General features: G+C 42.3%; 1 protein-coding gene across 4 annotated transcripts; it reads left to right on the top strand.

Moving 5' to 3' along the window:
* The first annotated feature begins 3,756 nt into the window (after positions 1 to 3,756).
* Positions 3,757 to 19,290, top strand: vegfaa (vascular endothelial growth factor Aa). Of its 4 annotated transcripts, none has more exons than XR_003929567.1 (7): positions 3,757 to 4,571; positions 6,892 to 6,934; positions 9,807 to 10,003; positions 10,891 to 10,967; positions 11,063 to 11,092; positions 13,441 to 13,608; positions 15,671 to 15,740. XR_003929567.1 is itself a non-coding variant. In XM_030072428.1 (7 exons), the coding sequence occupies exons 1-7, from the start codon at positions 4,506 to 4,508 to the stop codon at positions 17,316 to 17,318; spliced, it is 567 nt and encodes a 188-aa protein (XP_029928288.1). In that variant the 5' UTR covers positions 3,757 to 4,505; the 3' UTR covers positions 17,319 to 19,290. The 4 variants fall into 4 exon arrangements, 3 of the variants coding, with proteins under 3 accessions (XP_029928288.1, XP_029928290.1, XP_029928289.1); XM_030072428.1 differs by lacking the exon at positions 13,441 to 13,608 and adding an exon at positions 17,297 to 19,290 and having other exon boundaries at positions 15,671 to 15,802; XM_030072430.1 differs by lacking the exons at positions 13,441 to 13,608; positions 15,671 to 15,740 and adding an exon at positions 17,297 to 19,290.
* Positions 19,291 to 24,404: the final 5,114 nt, after the last annotated feature.

Below are 24,404 nucleotides of genomic sequence, written 5' to 3'. Positions count from 1 at the left end.
AATGCAATACAGAACAGCAAGGAGAAATCAAATGAGAACAGGACAAATAAGGGGATATACATTTCTATGGTTTGGATTAATGTGACACTTAACCTGACACCATGAAGAAAGGGGTTTGCTGGCCATGGTTACCTGGTTATTTACACAGGATTTCAGTGTTGTCTCCACTGTTTCAGTATCACATTCAGTAAATCAACACGGCGAGGTCTGTGCCAGGTCTTCCACTCCTTGGTTAAAAACTTTTTGGTTGAATACACACTGTAGAGCAGCCCCTATTCCACTTCTTCCCTGTACAAGGACTCAGTTTGACGCATGAAGCCGTCCCACCCAAGTGCTTAGCATTTCTGTTCAGGAGCCTTAACTGTTTCCTTCACTTAAGATGCCTTCCACATATCAAATAACAAATGGTAACATGAGACCAGTTCAATACACGTGAGCTGCTTTTATTTTATTTATAAATGAGCTGACAGTTGCCCTGTGTGGCCAATATTAAGTTAAGGCAAACAACCATCAGCAAAATACTGCTCATATTATACTCTTCTAAAAAGTACTTTAAGCTAAAACAAATCAAATAAAATGCTTATTTAAACATTAGTTTGGGGCTAAATGAGTGATTTTCAGAATGCTTCCATCTCATAAATACTAATGTTATCTTGAAAGGGTGACGGGACGTAGCTCAAATTTAGCTGTTCACACACAATCTCATATTCACTTATGAAACGTTTATACAACAATCCTACTCACTCAACATTCACACACAGACCCATGCTAAAAGCATACAATTCCACAGATTTGTGGAATACAATAAGGTATACTGTATTGACAGTGTAATCCATCGGCGTCGTTGCACAGCGGTCTGCGTGGATTTCTAGTCTCATATTTGTGGACAGGCTATACTCGTATCGCCAAAGTCCATTCAAAATTCCGTCAGTTTAGTCGTACCTCGCTTACCGCCAAATGACTGAATTTTGACAGAAGAAAGCGCTGCTCAATGTGTAAGCTTTACGCCGAAATGTAGGGGTAACACTAACGTTACAGATAAAGTCTTCCGCCATTATGCTGTATGTACATTTGTCGATATAAAAAGAAGAATTAAAGTGCGAGAAATTTGAATGACGTTTGGTGTGCCGGTCGAGTCGCACGGGACATGGGCGACGTAAAACACTTTTCACATTTGTTCGACCGCTGCTGCGCTCATTCAGCCGTACACTGGAGAAGGAAACCTAAAATGACAACATTATTTCAGAACATCACGGTCGCAGGAGAGAATGTGCCATATTTCTCTAAGCTGTCCATGTCAACAAACAGGGCCACTTCAGCAAACTTACAGACTGTGAGCAGACGCTGTGGTGCTGCTTACTTCCTCAAACAAACCGAAGGGGAGGATCCAGGACGCCCGGTGCTGCGTTCAAGCGCAAGCTTCTTCCTTTTCTTGTGTATTCGCGGTTGCCAAACAGCTTTTGTGCGCATTACTGCCACCTTTTGGATTGGATTATGGATCCGAATGGCTACTACGCAATTTCATTAGATTCTCCTAATAATTCGGTGTTTTCTGAAAATCTGAAAATAGCCCGGTACCATAAACCGCTGGGTGTACACTGTAACGGGAAAGACGGCAAAGCAAAACGACCACCGCCCTCGCTTCTCCTTAAAACACTGGTTATCAAAAACACTACATAAGAATATGCTAATCAGTTAGACATGGTTAAAATCGATTTAATATAATAGAAAATACAATTTATCAACGAGTACAGGTGAAAAAGGCTACTAAATGCACCATCTGCACTCCTCCATGTTTAATAATTTTATTTTTTATACAATCAATCAATCAATCAATCAATCAATCAAGAGGGAACCACACTTTAATTTCATTATACAACCTGTTGTATAATGACCAATAAACTTCCTTGTATCCTTGTATAAACTATTCTGTTTAGCTTTTAAGTAGGGGATATGTAGAAAACACCACCACAGTTTTCACTAGGTTCAATAATGTTGCTGTGTCATTGGCAAAGAGTAGGAAAGGATGAATGAATTGAGTAGTTTTCATTCCATAACTCACTCTGTGAATCTGTAATCACAATAGTGGCACAACACAAGTAGGTTCTGGCGATAGATAGATAGATAGATAGATAGATAGATAGATAGATAGATAGATAGATAGATAGATAGATAGATAGACATTTTCTCAGTCATGGCATCTCAGTGGCTTCATACATTTATAAAAACCCGTGAGCATTTCTATGTGGCCGTGTAAAGCTGTCAAATGCATACAACAATGGGTTATTTCTAAGGCACTTGAATGCAGCATCAAGCAGCCCATGTCCTGCGGAAATCGCGCCCGTTTCTCTCTGCAGCCTGTTGTCGGAACTTCAAAAATCACCACTGAATTCCCCATGTTAAATTTCATTTAAGATCAGATTCATTAGATGCAATTTCCCTCTGGTCTTCATCTGCACTGCAATTTGGACAGTTTACTGTGCACATTGCTTTGGCTTTTTTGCTGGAAATCATTTAAAGCTGCACCGATGAAGATTTTTTTGGGGTTTACATTAAAAAAAAAAAACTTCATCGGACTAGCTGTCCTAAATGAAGACTGTCATTTCAGCTCGTCAGGCAGGACATTTCAGCACTGTAAGTGATTCAAGTGGTTGGTCAGAACTTCAGAGTGACACCCAATGTGTCCTTGTCCACACCAAACAGGACTCAGCATGTTTACATCCTGTAGACCTGTCTTTGTTAACACACCCTGTGCACTTTACTGACATCACTTTATCATCTCTGAGTGATGAAGCCAAATAATTCAAATGACAGTCAGAGTTCCCACCACTGTGTAAAGTGAGGCAGGTTTAACTACAGCAGACAAGCTCTTAGATTTTGAAGAATGGCCAGTTTTGGTGGGGGTGGGTCTCGCTAACAAACAGAAGGACTCAAACTGCAGAATCTTCACGGAAAACAGGGTTAGTGTGACAGCATCTTTGCAACCAAACAGTCACACACATAAACATATAATCACACGCATGGGCTCTAGTGTACTATGTAGGCTACACAATAATAGAAGATGTGATGATATGAAACCTCAATGATCCCTGTGGGGACAGTCGGTTATTGCAGCTGCAGATCACCTAATCTTATACAGCAAGTAAAATATGAACAAAAATGGAGCCAAGTGAGTAGGCTATTATAGTATAGAAGAATAGGCTATAGAAAAAATATGGCATTATGTGAGAACATACTAGGTATGTAAGATATGATATGTAGGCTACCAAAGGATGGAATATGGAGGTGGTGGAGAGTGTGGCATATGAAGGGGGAAATGTGTGAATTAGGGCACAGGGTCTGTATGAAGCGCTACGTGTTTATTACAATCCCAATCTGAGCGCGACACATGGCCAGAGATAGCCTACAACAAGTTTAAATCAGGCCTAGGTGAGCCCCTGCTGCTCCTCACGGGTGTTCGCTGAATTCCCAGCACGCAGCAAAGGAAAAGTTAAGGAGGGATAACGCAAAGTGGAGGGTTAACTCGCCAAGTTGTCAGTGAAAAACTAGGAGTGGCGGTATTTTCAGATTTGTATGCGTGAGCAGCGGAGTTTGAGGGCGAGTGTCTGGCTGACTGTCATGCGGAGCCTCCACAGCGCCCTGCTATATAGGCTCGGTGGTTCCTCCCTCCCCCTCCCTCCCTCCTTCCCCTCCAGCCAATAGCGCGCTGATGCCCACCTAAAAAACGCCAAGTCCAAAATCCGCCAAGAGGAGAGAGAGAGAGAGACAAGCGAGAGAACGTGGTACCGCTGCTGTGACGGGGACAATCTGCTGATTTCTAACCCCTGGATGCTCCCCGCAGCCCGCTGAAGAACAAGAAGGCAGCACCGGGCACAATAAAGCCAAGGAGGCACAATAAGAGAAGAGAAAGAACGGGGGGAACGCAGAGAGAGGAGGAAGGTTTGCAGAAGACCGCAAAAGGATCACTTTATAGGCTGCCGGCAAATCACCCCCTCCCCTCCTTTCCACACACACGCCACATATTGTGGGATCAATGAGCTTGTACCGCCGCGTAAAGAGAGAAACCAGTGCGCAAAGTTGGTGAGACGATCCATCCGTTTTCCCACCTCCCCTGTAAACGTTATAATTTTACTATTTATTTATTTTTATTTTTATTCTTAATATTATTTTTTTGAGGATTGGTCTCTTCATTGGGTTCCTGATCCAACGTGGATTGTAGAATAGATCATTTTCTCTTTGTCTTTGGATGAGCGAGGCTTGTTGGATGGTAAGGTTTCCTCTGGAGCGCTCCTTGGAGACGATTTCATCTAATTGATCGGACGGATTCCTCTATCTTCTATCCTGCGTGTGGATGATATGGATTTGACTTTGCTATAGCCAAGACTCGCCGAGATCATTTTTTTCGTGTATGTTTTGTCTGTATTAATTTATTGTGAGCCCCCCTTCCCCAAAACCACAGCAGAGATTTTAAGAAGCCGGCATACCCACCTTGCGGACTTACAACCATGAACTTTGTTGTCAGTTTGGTACAAATCCTTTTGGCAGCGGTTCTTCATTACTCCACTGTACAGGTGAGTAATTTGTTTTAAATGTCACGTTCTATGAATAATGATAAATTGGAAAAAGGAGATGTTGATATTGCAGAAACGAGCGCCTCTATCAGCGTCACATGTGCCTGGATAGTTATCAGTAGGCTACAAACTACAGTTTTCTTTTCTCTCATTTATTCATTCAAACAATACTTAGTGACATGTATATAATATTACAATATTCTGGGGAGAAAAAAAGTACGCCTGTGGTTACAGTCGACCCAATCAATCTAGTAACAGTTATTTAAACAAAATACAGTCGGGTTTATTTATTTGTTTATTTTTTTACTCTTCGCCCAAAATGTCATAAACATGTCAGTCATGTTGAAACAAACAAACAAAAAAAACTTTTTGCGTATAAAAGAAACCCTCAAAGTCCCACTTTGCCCCTTGTAGCTGAAGCCGCAATGTACAGTTTTTGAGATCAAGCCACACTCCATTTACAAATATACGAGTTTAACGTTCCCCCGATTTAATACCTAGGTCACGTCATAAAATATGTCCTAAGACCTTCTGTAATTCGTGAAGATATTCACTTGATTTCGGCATAGGCTACATGTTATCCGCCAAACCGCGTTTAATTTTCTAAGGATGCCCACATTTAATGCTTTCCAGTTGCCACGGTCCTCCTTCCACCAAAATACACAGTGGGAGCTGGTAATGAGGAGTGGGAACCCATTTAAAAGATATCATTTTAATTGAATAAAGTGCTGCTTGGTGGATTATATGTATGCCGAATTGAATAGTTGCTCGTAGAGATTCAGAAAAAGGTCTTGGGATCATATGTGTGCTATATTTACCTTTGCCAATACGTGTGGGCGCGTTAAACTGCCTGTTTTCTAAATGGAGTTCGGGGTGGCGCTCTCACCATACACACGAACAAAGCTGACGAGTGCAGTTTGAACTAACTACAGCAGTCCTTTCAGCTATTCATTCCTCGCGCTCAGTGCCGATCTTTTTTTTTTTTTTTTTTTTTTTTTTTCACGAGGATCCGGTGCGGAAGCGGAGACCCGGTTTCTCCTGTCCTGCTGCCCTGCAGGATGCCCACCTCGTTCCCACACCACCCAGCGCTTTCTCACGCAATATCTGAGTCGGTTACAGCAGCCAGATAAGGTGAACGCAGCCTCTACATAGAACGATGCCGCTTCTGCCACTGTCACGAGGCGCACAACATAAACAAAGACGACTTCCGGTCGTAGCTTTCAATATAAAAGCTATTAAGCGCCAGCGTTCTCTGCAAACCAGAGAATGCGAATTAATCAAAGAGGCTTAAATGAAAGAAGCTAGGATTACATTTACCCAATTAAAAAATGTCACTGTAAAAGTTATGAATAGCAACACTAAATCATCTGTCAGGAATGTTATGTGACAGACTTAGGGTATTCAGCCTGAGGAAAAGTTCAGAATATTGGCTTTCTTAAATGATAACTGTAAATGCATTTCTTTGTCTTTCCCTCATCTGAAAACACCAATAATAATCGGTCTTAGCGAACACCAAAAAACAATAACACCTTGTCCAGAATCAGTTTTTAAACCACTTTGCATTTGCAACTGGGTAGCTATGTTTTAGCTCCCGTTTATTTACTCGAATGCAGCAGATGGAAATACACCCACTACTACTACTTTTTTTTCTGTGATTTTTCAAGTGTTCAGTCAAAACTCGCCAAGCAGGTGGACTGAAACACGGCGAGGCGACCATGTGTTGCAACTTAGTTTAAACACTATCGAGACGTTTATTTTGAAGGTACGGCCTCCTTTCTGCTCTCGCGCTGTGCTGAACTGCAGCAGCTTGACGGGGCTGCTGCCTCTGACTGTGCACTTGTTCCCAAGCAGTGATGCAGTGGAGGATAAACCCGCCCAGAAACAACTGAGCCAGCTTTTTTATCAACTAAATAGAGTTTACCACCGATATCATAACACAGTGTTGATGTTAATTTGTATGTTTGTATGTAACTATAGCAAGCAAAATCAAAAGGATGTATGTGTTAGGATGAAAGAGGTGAAAAAAAAAAAAAAAGATTTCTTTATATTATTATTGTTATTATTATTATCATTATTACTATTATTATGACTTTTTTATTTTATGTTTTTGGTTGACTTGCCGTATCATAGCCACCCTCTCATTTTCTCGTTTAGATATAAACACAATAATAATACTGACCCTTATATATTTTCAAATTTGTACAGTGGAATGTACCCAACCAAAGAATTTAAATAGTTTTTTATATGATGAAATGTTTATAGAGGCAGTTCGGACAGTATTACATACTAATGGGAAATGATTATGTTCCTTTTATTACAGACTGCCAGCATTAACAAGGAGGGAGATAAGAGTAAAAATGAAGGTAAGTGTTGACTGTACTGTGAAAGTGTCCAGAACACATTTGAACTTCTTTGCCTATGTCTCCATTGGGTTGCCCAGCTAGATGACCATAGAGCCACCTAGTGGCCATGTGCAAAGTACTTGATTCCCCACTGTAGGGACTTGAACTGTTGCTTTGCGAAACTTTTTGTTTGTTCTTTAATATCTGAGGTTGATATTTCTCACTCAGTGTAGAGAGCTGTTGTTCCCCAGTGAGCTCATAGGAATCAAACTGCACAGCGATTAAAGGTCACACGTGGGACTTTGGAGTTGCCATAAAAAGTGTCCAAGCTTCAAAACAAGAGTTTGTGCGTGGAAAGGAACAGCCAAGGCCTCCAGAGGGATCACATGTTTTTTGCCTTTTTTGTCTTTCTTCCCCCCTCTGTGTGTGGTGCAGACACACAGTGAATACATGACCACATAGTCAGCCTCACTTCAATGCCATGGCCATGCCTGTTTGTTTGACAGTGACAAAGTGTTGTTTTCAACCCAAGGTTGGGCACTTTGGTTGGTAATGGATGGATGCAAACAAACATGACTTGCTATAGCACATCAGCAGGAAGGCATAAGCCTTTTTCCATGGTGAAATATGGAGAAGGCCCGGGTGCTTGTTGATTAGTGTAGGTGCAAGTGCAGCAACTTCCCTCTTTTGCCCTGCCACCTGCATGCTGTTGACCTTCACACACCAACACTATCAGAAACAACATGGCCACTGGTGCATGATGCATTTAAACACACACACACACACACACACGTAACTGTGAACTAGTTAAAAGCTGTCTTATACACTGACAGTACAAAATATTAGGACCACATTGTCTTTTGAAATTGATCAATTTATGTAATCTAGTTTGAACACTCTGATTTATTGCTGATGCCTTATGTCATGCCCACTTTAGTCATTAAGGTTAGCTGGAGATGAATGGGAGGTGAAATGGGCTGGGTGTGTGTGTGAGTGTGTGTTGAAACCATTGAGGCATGGAGATTGTGCAAAATAGGCTTCAGGTGATCCTAATATTTTGTACACTCTTAATATAGCAGGTCTACTTTTCCCCTTATTCCAGCACATAGCAAACATACACTGGATTAAAACGGTCAGAGAGAGAATCTTTGTATCCCTGGTTATGAGGCAGAAATACAGATGAGTGTGTTGACTTGTGGCTGCTGTCTGCTGACAGTCTCAGGAACCAAACCTCCACCCATACCACCCAGGCTGCCAGCCAGCTCTTTGGACAGGACGTCTCCTCACGGAGCAGGTGCTAGCCTGTTGGCCAGTGCATGTCCTGGCCAGGTCACCCTGAAACAAACACTGCAACGGCTGGGGAGCCAGGATTGATTTACAGGGCTGATTTTATTAAAAATCAGATATCATCCGGTTAGTGTCGTCCACCTCTGGTCCGATGGAGGTTCCTCCCTCACAGCTAGCCAAAATATTTTATTATTACTATCTTAGTATCAGATGTCTGACCAAAGAAAATATTTCAGCGTAGTAAGAGGATTATACTCAACAGTCTGTCAATCCTGCAGGGAAGTCTGCCTCTAGGAGCTGCTACTCCACCTAAAACCGTTTCATTTTAGTGGCCTATGATAGTCGATGCTGATTCAGAGGCTTCTCCATCCAGAGAAAAAAAAAAACAAGCTTCAATACAGAAATATCGGCATCAGCCTCCAAAAACCTCTCCACCTGGTCTGGTTGTGGTTTAGGACTAGAGGATGTTGTTGTAAGATCAGTGCAGAGGCAGAGTCCACTCAGGGGTGGGCTTTCGGGGGTCACATGTCAGAGGTGAACCCTGGCGCCACCATGCCTGAGGTCACGGCTGCCCTGACAACCCAGGGGTCAGGAGTTAGCCAGGGGTCGCTGGGAACCCAGTCTACCGGATGGTGGAATGGATTATTCTGGGCTGCACAAGGGATGGATGGATAGTCGTGGGCATACTGATGGGGGAAAAATCCCTTGAGGCAAGATGAGGTACAAGATTAGGTGAAAAAACGCTTAGGCTTGGAATTGGAAGACTCTTTTACATATTCTTATAATGTTATATTCTGCTTGTCTTGTGCTATATTTTCCAGTTTGTATGCCAAATCTGTGATACTCATTATCTCAGAAAAGCTCTCCACCCAGATAGAAAGTTACTCCAAAGTCACAAGTTCATATGATAAAAATGAAAACTTGTAGCATTTTTTCTTCCATCATTCAAGGTCGCATCTCCTCACTCGAGGTAGCATCCCTCCCTCTTGTTGTTGTTTACTAAGGTATTATTCTATTCCTGTTGCCCAGTTTTGCTAGAATTTTTAGTGATCTAGGAAATGGAGCTGTGTCTACTGTTGCATGTATCGGAAGTCAGAGTAAATCTGTGTGCATGTGCGAGGTTGTGTTTTGTGTCCATTCCTGCCAAATGGTTGTCAGGCGGTTTTCATTCCTTGTACGTGGAATTGCAAATGTAACACTGGTGGGCTTTGGACTCTAAGCTGACATCATTTTGTTTTGCCAGGAAAAATTAGGACTCTCATTAGCACAATAAGTGGCTTTGTTGCCTCTGAGCCCACAGATCTGTGGCATTGTTTGCCTGCTGAGATCGCTATTGTAATGGTCTGCTAATAGGAAATGAACGCCTGTAGCTTTTGTATTTTGACAAAGAGGAACAAGTGATCTCTTCTTCGCCGAACGGAAACAAGCAATGAAGGGTTGGCAGGGTAGCTTTTTAATGTAAATAAGTGATAAAGCGAAAAAAAAATCTGGCCCAAATGATTACACCTATATCAGCTTTCTTTTGTGACAGTGATGAAGTGAATGATAGTGATGACAATGATGGTAAGACAGTCTCCTCTCTTTCTCCCTTCATTTCCTTTTTCAGTGGTTTCCTTCCTAAATGTGTACAACAAGAGCTTTTGTCAGCCGAGGGAGGTGTTGGTGGACATCCTCCATGAGTATCCAGAAGACATCGAGCACACCTACATCCCTTCCTGCGTTGTCCTCAATCGCTGCGGAGGCTGCTGCAACGATGAAGCGCAGGAGTGTGTGCCCACGGAAACTCGGAACGTCACGTTGGAGGTGAGGACCGGGGGGCTGAACAGGGTTCAGGAGGGAGTGAGTTTTTGGTTGACTTTACCATTAACACAGATGCTAAAAATCATCAATTGTCCCTGGCAGACAACAGGACCATTCCATTCATCTTCATTTTAGCATCATTTTTACTGAGTGATAGTATTCTTCATGCTAATTCTTTAGCATACACTATCTTGAGTGATGGTTTACCACTAACAGTATCTCAAAAGTGAGATGTGCAGCAGCTTTAAAGCTATTCAAATAAAATTCTTCTTACTATTATTCTTGAACTAGAGGTTGAAAGCGCCAATCTGGATGTCCTGATTTCACCTGTTAAATCCACTTCAACCACAAAGGTCAGATAGACAGACATGGGAGTAGGTGGCCCGGTGAAAGAAGTATTTTTTTATTCTTGAGAGGGCTCAGACATAGATTGTGCAAAAAGGCCTTTAGCTGACCTTTCAGAAGTTTGTCGCTGGATTCTGTACACTCATGCAGACACGCGACTTGTCTCTGCAGAAGGGTAGCAGGGCAACACTCAAGTGAAACAGCAGGGTTTGGCATGTCAGCTATGTTGTTTACCCCGGCACACTCTGTTTACGCCCGTGTCTTCATGGTCAAAGCCTTTCTTGGCCTCCATCAAGACCTACTGTTTGGTATGGATCTTAGCTGGAGAAACGTAGGCGTGTGATACAGACATTTCGTGTCTTTGAGCCATTTGGTCAGAGAGTGGTTAAAGATGTGGTCTCCAAACTGTGTTTGCACATTTCCTGCACAGAGAGGGCAATGCTAGGCGAGGTGAAGAAGGGATTGTCCTTGGTTTTGGAAAGCCATGTTGTTGTTGTTTTCTATGACTAAACCATGTGCTGTTGTGTCCTCTGCTTCCCCTCAAGGTAATGCGATTCAGACCAATGATAACGAAACATAATATTCACCTAAGCTTCACAGAGCATCGAAAGTGTACGTGCAGGTAAGAAACTCAAAACCCCATGACCCACCATGCACCATCACTGTGATTCAGCAAAAAAAGCAAACGTCTAAATAATCATGCTCTTTTCATTTCAGACCAAAGCCAGAGGTTAAAGCAAAGAAAGAGTAAGTACATGTTTTGTGTTTTCCATTTTGCTCATTTATTTTAAGGCATTTAAGCGGATAGGGGTGTCTCTGTTCATTGCAGTTGTGGTGTAGAAACTCAAACATGGCAGCACTATCAGATCTACCACAGCACAGGATATGAATTCTCTGAATGACCAATTCTCAAACAGCCATATACTTACATTTACACAACCACAGCCCTCCTGAACCAATCTGTTTTCGGCAAGAGATTTGTTGCGCTTTACCTAGACGAGAAGCAGCCAGCTGGACACTGTGGAACCAGCAGCCTTCAGGGATGTTAATGCAAATCTGAAACAGTAAATCAAGTTATCATGAGTCAAATCCTGGCAGCATCGCTTTCTCCTCTGTGCTGACAAGCTCACAGCGTCCCTGCCATCTCTGACGGGGATCAGAGTGAGAGCAGATATAATGTTCCTCCCCCTTAGTGACAGCATTGCTGTAGCAATAACTATTCAGATGATTCGACGACTCAAAGTACAAATGCCTTTGAATATGTTTGAAGCCCTGAAGATGGCCGTGATTGCTGTTTTCTGTACACTTCAGTTGCTCCTGAGTCATGATTAACTTTTATCCACATTTAAAAGACCATACCAGTGATTTTGCATGTAATAGTATCTATAAAATGTATATTCTTCAAGTTTCTGCTAATCTTTTACCAAGCGTTTTCATGCTTTTTCAAAGCAAGTCATATTTTTATTCAGCCATTGGTTTCCATTCATTCAACTATGATATGAAAAGTGTTCATAAATAAAAGTGTTCCCTCACTGTAATAAAGTCATCCACATTAGTTTTCCTAATGCAGCAGCACTATTTGTGATGACTTGACATTGGGCAGAGTTAAACGCTCCCTCCCCCAGGGAAATATAGTCCCAAGGGAAACATTTGCTTTACACAGACATTTATCAGTTCTGTGGTTTATGAATGGCGAAGAACATTGAAGAACATTGGAGAACACTGGAGAACACTGTGAGGTGGGTGTTTCAACTAAAAAAATCGGACTTCAGATTAGATTCAGATTTTGATTATACGTTGTGAAATCTTGGCCAAAATGCTTTGCTGCAAATGTAAAACGTGGATAAATTGTAGTGAAAAGGCCAAGCATTCAAAATCACTGGTTCGGTCCTTGAACTCTCATGAACTTTGGGACGGTACATGTCCTGCCATGACATTTGAAGAGTTGGGATCGGAAAATGGCTTGCGTCGTTATGTCACTTGACCTGAGATGTTTATTGGGGATGCCAGAATCAGGGTTCATCATCCAATCTCAAGTTCCAAAGCAGTGTTTACTATCGTGACGGTATATAAAGCTTGTTCAGGCAGTTTAGCATGTCTGCTACCACGCAGTTACGTGTTCACAGCAGGGAGTGATTTTTAAGGCCTAGTTCTTGCTTCCTTCGGGCTGTGGAGGGAGGTACCATGGGCCTCCACGCCTATCTCCCACCTATCTTTACTGGCTCTCACACTTTGAGCGTTCTCTTTTTATGGCGGCGGGTTTAGTGCTTTACGGTGCGGCCGTAACAGCGTGGCAGATTGAGGTGTAGCGGGCCAGCCTCAGACCACCCGCCGCTGTCTGCACTCTGACTCCAGTTGCACAAGCCTGACCCTCGGCCCTCGGCTACTTCCACAGTCTAATCATAGCAACAGGTGTCATGCAGTTAACCTATTTTTATTTTTAGTGGTGTAAATAGAGGAGGAGCTCGGAGACGGACCGAGATGTTGTCGTTGGTTACAGGCTGTGGGAGAACTCACTCACTGTCAGAGTTGACATAGGGGCTGTGTGTGTGTGTGTGTGTGTGTGTGTCTTTAGCCATGTCGGGTGCAGGTCACAGGAACGCCCCTTGTTTAATTGGATAAGAGGGGTGCGTGTGTCCCAGACTGCACCTCGCTGGGTTAAAAGCCCACAGATCAGTGGAGGAGAGATGGGATCATGTTAGCTCAGCTCAGGCTAAATCAAACGCCTCATCCGGCCTCGTTCGATGTCTGCCTGTCGCTGCGCACGTACGCAGCTACTTTACCCTATGGCAGGGTGGAGTGGAGCTGCTATAAAGAGGATGTGCTCATTCATACATTCATTACCTCACACTCACTCTCTCTCTCTCTTACACACACACACTCAGAAAGATACACCCAGATATACCCAGCTCTGTCCTAACCTGTGGATCAATACGTACCCTTATTAATGAGAAGACTAGATTAGAAGGCAGATGCCCTATAGATTGATTACCTCCTGTTTGGCTTTATCTGCTATTGACTGAACTCTGCATGAGTGTCCCTGCATCTACTTAGGTGTCTCTCCTCTCTCTCCTGCCCTCTTCTCTGTTTTCCAGGGGCAAGGGCCAAAAGAGAAAGAGAAAGAAACAGAGAGACACCAGCTCAGGCTGAGGCCTGTGCCACTGTGTCTCTCTTGATGGTTGGCTTGATATCGGAGGAACTTATTTGGTATCTTGTAAATTAAAAACAAAATCTTTTGTTGGACTGAGGCTCCAAGTTGCCAGGTAATACTATCAGTACGAAGCATGGTTGGTGTTAAGGCTGTCTGTGGGCCTGCTGCTGCAGATAAGTGGGTGTCTCATCTATTTGCTGTTGGGGGATTTGTTATCTGTTTCTATTTTTCCTTTTGCCGCAGACGATAGACGGCTGAACAGGTCAGTGTTGATATCAGCAACGGTTACTTTACAACGGTTAAGCCCAGACACGGGGTGTATTTGAGGTTACGATAAATGTGGCCTTGAGAGGTACACCGATCCGCTCTGGTTTGGGTTTTATTGTTCCTGTTTTCACACATGAGGTCTTGACCTAGGCTCCCGCGATGGGATGTGAGCGAAATCAGTTGTCTGAGACAAAGCAGAGCTCCGCGTCTCAACCACAGCAACCTCCCTGTATCCGATTGTGTCCTTGTTTTGTCTCTGGTGTATGACCTTCCATCTCATAAATTTAGCATTGTAATAGATACAGCATCTATAGGCATCAACTATCCCGTCTGCTTTGACTTTAAACATGGGCTTATTTCGTATTCTGTGACCCTGACGTGGCATTCGAGCCTGCATCAACCTTAGGCAGAACCTCATTTGTTCGCTGTAATATGTAACTCTTCAGACATTACAGAAAGAAACTGTACAAAAAGAAATGCAGAGAAACAGGTCAGGACGTGGTGCTTTGTTTACATGCAGCTTCATTCAAGACTATCACTCTAATGTGTGTTAAACAATATATATATATATATGTACAGGGTGACACAAAAAAAACGGGAACTTTTTAACAATCCAATAAAACCAAGAGTGATGGAAGAAAAATATTTCATTCATAGTAACTGAAACCTGAAAACATGCCATTTAAGAAACAATGATGGAATATTCATTTTTTAAAAATTGTGCTGCCACTTGCTCATGTCTGCCAATACGCACTTCAAAGATTCCCCTTTTTTTGGGTCACCCTGTATATATATATATATTATTTTTTTTTTTATCCCAAGGGGAAACAGTGGATACGTGGAATTTTGTGGCGTGTAAATGAACAAAGATAGTGGTTTTTGATGCAAAATATTGGCAATTGGTAGTTTTAATGCAAATGTATCAGGATCAGCCTTCATCAGCCCATACTGGTTGAGACCTGGTTAATAAAACCACATCTGATTCGCAATGTGTGAACTGTAGGGTGAACATTAAGCAAGCGTGCATGTGTATTCACAAGCCTAGGGACAGTCAGCAGCTGTATGGACAACACATCGCCTGTGCTTTCTCTGCACGATCGTCTTAAGGCTCAACCAAATCGTGCCATTGTACACTTCTGCTTCTCCTTTCACACGTACCAAGGTAAAACTGTCAGGAGCCGACCTTGTGAAAATGTTGACAGTATATGTTCTTCTTATGGTGAGGATGTTTGCTGAAAAGATGAGCGACACTGTGGCCCAGATTCACTGAAGGATCGTGCAGGGAAGTATCACCCAAAGTGACCAGATCAGAAAGGCATGCTACTTCTGCGAATAGATCCTTTGAAAACTTTGTGCAGAGAGTTTGTCCATTCCGAATTGCTGTTGTCACGGATGCAAGACTGATGGTTCTTATGTTTCACACACACGGGCCAGACATGAGCATCAAGGCAGACCGGGAGGGTTCGGCGACACGTCGTTCCCCGAGCAGATCAGATCAGAGAACGCTCCGGTTCTAAAGGGGCTTTAGGGTACAAGGCTGCCAACCTGGGTGGATTAGTCTTACAGCTGAAGCTATTTGTGCTTGCAGTTGAGGCTGACGGGGCTGTTTGCTTGTGCAGTGCTCTTTTTGGAGGGCTTAATTTTTGCCATAACTTAATAATTGATTTTCATATATTTCTATATGCTGGTGCTGAAGCAAATGCAAACAAAGCATTCTTAGTGAATCTGGACCTGGGTGTTTTTTGTCTTGATGGGGACGGGTGGGTGGTGATAGAGGGTGGTTGGGGTTTTTCAGGGGTGGTGTTGTTGCATGAGTGTCTCTGTCTGCCCTTCCTGCAGGATTCGCTCTATAGCTTAGATCTCTCTCTCTCTCTCTCTCTCTCTCTCCCTTTTTGCTTCCCTTGCAGCCACTGTGAGCCTTGCTCAGAGAGAAGAAAGCGCTTGTTTGTGCAGGACCCTCTCACCTGTATATGTTCCTGCAAATTCACACAATTAGACTGCAAGTCCAGGCAACTTGAGTTAAACCAAAGAACTTGCAGGTTTGTTAACCACATGTATCACGATAAACCACGTGCCCTCAAATCTCCTTCACCTACCCGCCTATCCATTTCTCTGCTCATCCCTACACTTGCCGGGCGCATGTTTGAGTTTCCCGCTGAGAAATGCATGCTTCTCCTCTGCTTTTTTTTTGATGTGTGTTGGTGTTTGTAGATGGGAGTGTGGTGCCTCTGTGCTTCTCTGTGTGCTTGCATTGTCCCTTGTCCCATGCAACAGTCTCTTGGTCTCCTCATATTTATGTCAGAACTGTGGCCCCTGGAGATTATTACTGAAATGACATTTTAATGCAGTCTTCCTGCATTTCAATATTCAAACATTATCAGCATCCATGATCAAACTGATAAACTGGCACCATATTAGGTCAGTCTGTATGTCGAGTAGCCAGCAGCCCTTATTCACAGTCCATACACACCAGTTCCACATCGTGCCATGAGTTTATGTTAGCCTCTCCCTTCCCATCATCACAGGCATGTAGTTAATAGTTATTCCTGACTACCAGTTTGGATCACGACCAGAGAAATACATTTATGTGTCCGATTTCTAAAAAAGGGCAGTCATGCACGTCACTAACACCTCCAGGGAAGAAGGGTTTCCCATGGTTCATGATTATGGGGAAGGCTTCTGATTGACTGATTGAGTACAGAAATGGTGTCCATGCTGCTTGCTTCTCATGGTTTTTGCCTCTTACTCATAAATCATTTGAATGAGTAAAAAAAAACAAAAAAGAAAAGAAAGAAATTAAATCTCTACTAATCAGGAGAGCCACTGGTGCAAATAACGGCTGTGTGCAGTTAAGTAGCCAAACAGAGAGGTGCCATGATTGCTGCCTCTAGCCAAGCTCTTAACAAGGCCCCGTGTTTTATGACCCAGCACCTTCCGTGACCTCTGACCCCTCAGGGCCCCCCACACTGCGCTGGATTTAGAGAGAGACACACACTTTCTTGGTGGGGTGACTGGTGACACGATTCCGATTGGCCACTTCCACGTTCATGGGGTGGGAGGGACCCGAGGGTGGGGATCCTTGATCACTCCCCCCACCCCTCACTCCCAGCAACCCCCGCCAACCCCGCTACAAAGCCAGCGTCGTGTCACAAAATCTTGCAAAGTGAGCACATACACTGAAAACGCAGATCACATGTTGTGGAAAAGATCCCTCCATCGTGAACAGGGTCATGTAGATCATGGTGACGGCAGAATTGGATGTTTTCATTTGTTAGCTAACAGTTAAGCAGGTTAAGCCTCTTTGGGTGAGGATTGGGTTAAAGGAATGATTTTTGTTAAATAAGAAAAAACTTGGATACTCCCTTATCAGCAGGAAACATGCTTTTGGGAAAAAAATCGCATCTTTTGTGCATAGAACATGCCATTTGCGTTTTTAAAATAATGTGCTCATTTCAAGAAGTTTCAGAAGACCGGGCTGTATAAAGCGGATTTGCTGCTGCTCGATTAACCGAATGCTGTCTTGTCCTCCACAGATGTGACAAACCAAGGAGATGAGAGGAGGAGAGGGGGAGGGAGACACTGGTATGAAGGAATTATTTTCTTGGCACAGCACTTTGAAACCCGAGGATGCATTCCCTGCAAGGAGTTGAAAAGACAACGCAAGAGAGACAAACAGAGAGATCTTGCCATTGTCTAAGATATTTTTAAGATATATATGTACATATATAAGTACAATGACAATGTATATTGCTGCTAAAACAGAGACATTATATAAAGCAAACGAATGCGCCACCGGCGTGTGAACGGGATATTTTTCAGTGGCGGCCTGTTCGGGTCTGGTCATGGGTAGAACTGGGAAAAAAAGAATCTTTTATTTTATGTAACACTTCACTGGATGCTGGTCTGCTGTGGATATGAGTATCTTAAATATTTCTGTGTAAACATTAAGCAAAAACGATGACCACAACTTCACTGAGAGGTGCGATGGGAGCCTGACTCGCCTCTGAACTCTGCGGGAAGAGACCGAGAGGGACGGGAGGGGGGACAAGGAGGCGGAGGAACTCCTGTTGTACTTGAACTGAATGGCAGGTCCCATGACTGGAGAGCTGTCAGAAAGAACTGTTTCCTTCTGTGCCGTCGATGTGAAGTTCTGTCACCACTGTACTGACTAACACCCAATAGAGGTTGGTGTGAGAATACGTGTAAAGCAACATGGTCTCGCAAAATTTTGTGACGTGAGCAGGACGTCTAAAACAGGAGTGATGTGAAGGTTAGGTTCCTCAAGCATGAAAGGATAACGCAACTGGTCATTTTTTTATCTGTTGGTCAACGGTTAAGATGAAGCTAATGCAAGAATTTCAGTTAAAATTACGAGGTAAGGCCAAGCAACCCAAACCGCTTTGGTTAAAGTCAGGGTTCATATTTTGTTCATGGTTTAGTAAGAAAAACTTTTTGCTGTAAATGAAAAATTTAGCGTGGACAATGTCTTGTCAGGCGTTGAAAGTTGAGCCGGGGTGACCTCCAGCCCTGTCTTCCACCGCGGCATCACGACGTGGTCTGTGTTTCTAAGACATCATGCTCACTTCACAAAATTTCACGAGACCAGGCTGTCTAAAGGGATATTAACGTAGGTATATATGGTGACAAGGTGTGACTACACGAGCAGATCCACAGGTGACAGTGGAGTTCAACGCGCCACTGTGACAACTGCCAACCATTTTCCTTATTTAATGGCTTTGTATGTGTTCCAAAGAAATAATCAAGCATCCAATGTCAGAACAGCAAGCAAACGATCTGTATATACTTACCAGATATCCCTTTGTGTAGTACACTACATCTAATTTATAATGCTAGAATATTTTCAGTATTCTACGTATTTAAGTAATATATTTATATGCAGTGTTATGATTTGTTCTTTCTCTTCTTCACCTGTTTGTTCCTCTGGCCAGACACGGTGAAACATTGATGACTGTAGACAGATTTTTGTTTTGTTTCGTTTTTTGGTAAGAAAAAAAAAAAAAAGAACAGAGAGATAACACTTTGACATTCCTTAATCAAACTAGCTGTGTTTCTCTCCGGCTGGAGGGGGATCATAGCGGGCCTGGTGACCGATAGAAACCCCAGCTACAGACATGTGAGTGAGATGATGCGACAGCGCAGGTGTTTTCGGTCTTGAAGGGGACTTATGGACATGTGGTTTTGCACTTGCCCGAAGACACGTCATGTGGAGGACTGAAGGAGTCTCACTGCCGCCGGTCAGCCGGACCTGATTTGGTGAAGACGATTCAATGAGATGGAGACTGTTTTCACTGGCACCGGCTTTTGGTTCGATACCTGCGCCTCTGAAGTCCTCTGGTGATCAGAAAAAACATTCTATTTGTATTTAATTTTTTTGTTGTTTGTACAGCCACGTTTTTAGTATATTTTCACATTAATATATTTATTGGTGCTTCAAATGATATGTTTTACAATATTAATACCCTCTTTTGTTTTTAGTGTAACTATTAAAACATATTTATTTTGAAAATATATTGTTTTTTATTAAACTTAAATTGGAGCACTGTTTGAAAGCTTATCTTTTGGAAACAATGACAACATCAGATCCAGTTGATGGATCGGTTATCAGGACAGCTCTGCATTACATTTCTCACACCCCGTGGGCCCAGGACAAGAAATACATCCCCCTAACAGACTACATGTAGATATGATGTAGTAAATAATGGTTCAACTATGACTCCTAGTTGCCAGTTATCATCAAAAATAGTCATTTCTGTTTAGTTGACTTGAAAGACACGACACATCACTGCTTTATCACTGATATATATATACTTATATTTACCATGATGTGCAGTTTGATTTACGTCAGCCTTAGACGGTGGCTCAACTGACTTTAAATGTCTTCTCTTTGGGAATGTACCACAAACTTACATCACGAATTGGATATCAAAGTTGCATTGTATAATATAGAAATCAGTGGTTGACTTGCTGAAATCACATATAATCCATTCTTTCACCATGTTCACTTGCATGGCGTAAAATTTAAAACACATCTAAAGGAAGCTATCTGTTTTCACTTCAGAGTTTTTGTGCTCTCCCACCACAGGCACACTGCTGTCAGCACAGCAGGCCAACTCAAAAACAATTCATGATGGAAGTTTCAGTTCACCACAGGTTCCCCGTGTAGAGCAAATGATCTGATTAGACATATGGGAGCACTGAGCTGGATTCATCTGCATATTAATGAGGACAAAACGGATTTTCTTCAAACTCCTTAATGCTTTCAGCTGCAAAGTTCATATTAATACCACCCATTTGTTTTACGAAAATACGTTTCTTGACACTGAAATATTTGTTAATTAAGTAGTGATTATGGCAGCACATTGGGCACCTTAAGTCTGGAGGGGGTAAAACTGTTAGGATGATAATCAGAAATTGATTATTAACTTCAGAGTTAAGGCCTCACTTCATTCTACTTTCACTTTTTAAAACCCAATATACAGACAAAGAGACAAATCTTCAGGTGATTATTTGCTACTTCACCATTTGTTTGAACTTTTTTGAAAGAAATGAAGTGAACTTGCTTCAAAAGGTTAAATGCAGCATCCAACTGGAAATCTTAGACTAGAATAGAGTTTTTATTTAGCTGAAGCTGCACTAGGCAACTTCATACAGGCTGGCAGTCCCACATGCCTGAGGGAACGGTCACAACTTTTCCACTGACACGGTGCTGCTGCTGCTGCCCATGGCGGTGCTCGGCCGGGGTTCAGCTCCACTCTATTAATCATCGGCCTGCATTTCCACCAGCAACCGAACAAACTACAGATGTGGGTACGTCTCAACTCTCTAATTTGCCAGTACACCTTTGATTTACTTCGCAAACTTTCCAACTTCTCCTAGATTTCTCTTCAACAAATCACTCATTTGATAATTTTTTAAAAATACCATTTCAACCAATGTAAAAAAAAAAAAAAAAAAAAAAAAAAAAAATACCCCATCTTCCAATCCCTAATGTCACCAGTTACTTGATTCCAGACCAGCAAGTTTTGGTGGCTGGAAAAATTCTGCACTGGAAGTGATTTCTCCAGCCAAGCACTGGGGTTAGTGCTGTGGAAATGCTCAGGATGGTGCACAGCTTCACACAGTCTCTGACACAGTTCTGTCCGCCAAATCGGCCAGTCTGTGATGCTTCATACCAAAGGAAACCAAAGGGATGAGACAGGGCAGTGCTCACTGCTGTTCAGGAGACAGCTTGGATTTCCTTCTTAAGTTTCAGCTCATCACTTAAGGTGTAACGTCAGTGACTATACTGACACCTGAATTTAATTTGGGCAAACAAAGGGAAACTATCGGGTCTGATCTGGGACGGGACACTGCGTTCTGCTTCATTCATACACTGTGATTGAGGCTGATAAAACAGATGTATTTTTAGATGCGAGGTGAAACTCACACACACACACACTGACTCACTCACAGGATGGTTAGCTACCAGTGTGCTCCATTTGGACACACAGGCACAAAGCCTGTACGAAGCTGCGAGGGCGAAGCTAAGGAGTGTGGGTGGACCTGTAGCAGGTACTGCCTATTACACCACCCGTGTAGCTGTAGCTGTGAAAAGAAACAATAAATAAACCCTAGAATATGTAAAGAATATGTGCTGTTGGCTCAGGCTGGCAGGATACAAGGTTAATCTGACATGCATCTTAAGCTGACACAGGTGCACAGGTGGTCAGTTCTCTTCTCAGTCCTCTGTTCAGTTATTTCTGCCCCTGCTCATTTGGCTCATTTTAATTGTGAAATATATCTCACTGGAAGTTCCAGCGGACTTTGTGCCTGTCAGTCTGCCTCCCAGGGCCCGTATCTGCACAGGCGCCAACATCACTAGCTGCTGCTCCCTGGAGATGTGCCTTGATTCACCGTAATGACCTAAAGACCTAAGAGGCTGCATTTTATTTCACTTTTCAGGGTTTTTTTTTTAAGGCAAATGATGCACTGGAACGAATCTGTGAATGTATGTCATGTGCATGTATCTCTGCAGACGCCACTATCTCTAGTGGATGGTCCCGGTGCTGGTGTGCTAGGGTTAGGGTTAGGTTATAGTGTTATAAATAAATTTGAATTTAGCACTGTTGAGATAACTGTTCAAATAGACTAATAGACAATTCATGCATAACCGCCCCTGTTTTCTTGTGTACTGTGTGGAAATATTAGGAAAAGCAAAGCGTTGCCTGAACATGCGGTGTATCACCTGCGTATTACTGAGGAAATAATTGATACTTGTAGGTGTGGCAATATGGATTGTAATATATCTATTCACAAAGGCATGTTCATGTAGAGAATGCATTTATATATATTATATTGTTTATATAGTTATGACAGCTAATTTGCATTTCAGCTGTGGTTGTGAAGAGAATTAGAATCCTTTATTTTTCAGTTTGGCATAAAATGGTACAGTTGGGGTTAGGGTTGGGGGGTGTGCTTTGAGACTATACACGATCACACTGGGATTTAAATACATTTGAACAGCTTGAACCAATCTACCTGAAAGTTTCACAAATTTACAGGTCAACGTTTAGGTTCCATTTGCCCACAGATCGTCCATGAAGCATTTTAAACGTAGGCTACTTCCATTTATTTTTAAAAAATGATGATGTTGAAAGACAGTAGCTCATGATGTAAACTCTGCCTGCCAGCAAACACAGAAATACACATACAATATCTGCAAAACACAAATGTGTAGGCTATAAAACATGGGTGCAAATAAAGAGCGGTGCTTCGGATCTATGACAATGTGCGTTTGTTCTATAAAATTCTTGCCTTAGTGCAGTTTAAAGTCTTTTCTCATTTAAGTTTCACTTCATTTTCCAGACCTCCTCCATCACACCCTTTCTTTTCCAGCATTCTCCTGAGCTGATGTCAGCAGGGTCATGTGGGCTATTAATCGTAGTTAAGGCAAAGTGTAAGTAATTACAAGTGCAATTTGTAACTAATTTTTAATCACTAGTTGCCTTTCAGAAGCAGATATCATTGATTCACCCTGTTGAAAAGAGCCATTCTAAGCTACAATCCATTGCAAGTCGGAAGTCAATAGTTCCAACTTGGTATTTCCAACTTCCAATCAAAATAGTGCATCTGCTCTGCAAACCGTGGGCAAACCGATGTTTGCTTATCCAGATTAGTGAGAGACAGAAGGAACAGGCTAGAATCACACACTCGCAAAGACTTTTATCAAGCACAAATCAACTGAGTGGAGAAATGGCTTCTTTAAAATCGATACAGCACGTTTCACAACACCGCCGCTGTATAAAAAAAATAATTAAATAAAACGATGAAAAGGTAATTCTGTTGAAAAGAAAATCAGAGGATAGTGAAGTCATTTGAGAGGCCATTTTGACTTACTGGTTAAGGTTAAGAGTTAGGGTAGGGTAGGGTTAGGGTTAGAGGTTAGGCATACATTGGTGCAGTTAGGTTAGGGTTAGGGTTAGGTTTTGGCTAAAATAAGGAAACGGCTGTAGAGAATGAATACAAGTCAAATAGGTCATGACTTCGCCACCCTATGGAAAAAAATATCACTTAACCCTCTGATGCCTGAATTATGAAAGCCTGAGTCCAGATTTTTTTTCTTATGTGTTTTTACTCTTCTTAGGGCATGAACACTTTTGTGAGTCTCCATACTTCTTTAAGGATGCAGGACTGTTATTACCATGCCATTATACTAGAATTAGAGAGCATTCTAACAGCTGATACGCAATTCCACCATAGAAACCATTGCATTTAGGAGAAAATGACTTTAAACAGCTGTCCACTGTAGTGGCGCATAGCGCCAAAGGGTTAATGTTCACCGTGCACGCTGCCATAGTTGCTGTAATGAATGAATGACTGTTTTATTTCACTTTTCCATGTTGGAGGTCATTATTTTCCCAGTTCAGAGTACAGTGGATGGCATTAGTCATCTCTCCTCATCCACCTCGGTGACATGGACCATCCTACTCTCACCTGAGCTCACTCTCTACTGATCGCCTGCCAGTCAAAATATCCTTTCAACTGTTTCTTGGCAGCAAGATTGAACATGTGTCAAGGATCCTTTGCACCTGTGTCAGACCCACACCAATGGTCATGCGTAACTTGTGTCAGTCATTCTGTCTTTATATTGCTGTTACCGTTTTTTTTTTTTTGTTTTGTTTTTGTTTTGTGGATTCATGTTTGAGCATGGCTAGATACTTAACTCACATGTTCTGATTATCAGTAAATATTGTTTTTTTCCCCATTCTGTTTGTTTGCCTTGATAGTACAGACTAATTATTGTGTCTAAGTGGTCAGTGCACACGATTTATTAGGTGTTATTCTTAATTAAGCAGGTGCAGTTATGTGAATCCACTGAACCTTTGTTATGTAGAAATTCTTGTTTATGCCATACTTTGTGATGTAGTCGGCTACTCTGCTCATCTAATTAGTGGTCAGCCTACCCCATCCCCTACCTTGGGAGACAGAGTACTATTATTAATTCAATTTGTAGGTACCTAATTATGCCAATTATGTAACATTACACTGAATAAATTCTTGTATTATTAATCTTTTTTATTTGTTTGTCATAGATATAGACCATAACCATTATCAAGCCTCAACGTCAACTGCTCTATGTGT

Source organism: Myripristis murdjan, chromosome 16 (assembly GCF_902150065.1).
Source record: "Myripristis murdjan chromosome 16, fMyrMur1.1, whole genome shotgun sequence".
NCBI lineage: Eukaryota > Metazoa > Chordata > Actinopteri > Holocentriformes > Holocentridae > Myripristis > Myripristis murdjan.
The sequence above is the reverse complement of the archived record's forward strand: the minus strand, read 5'-3'. Positions and strand labels throughout refer to the sequence as shown.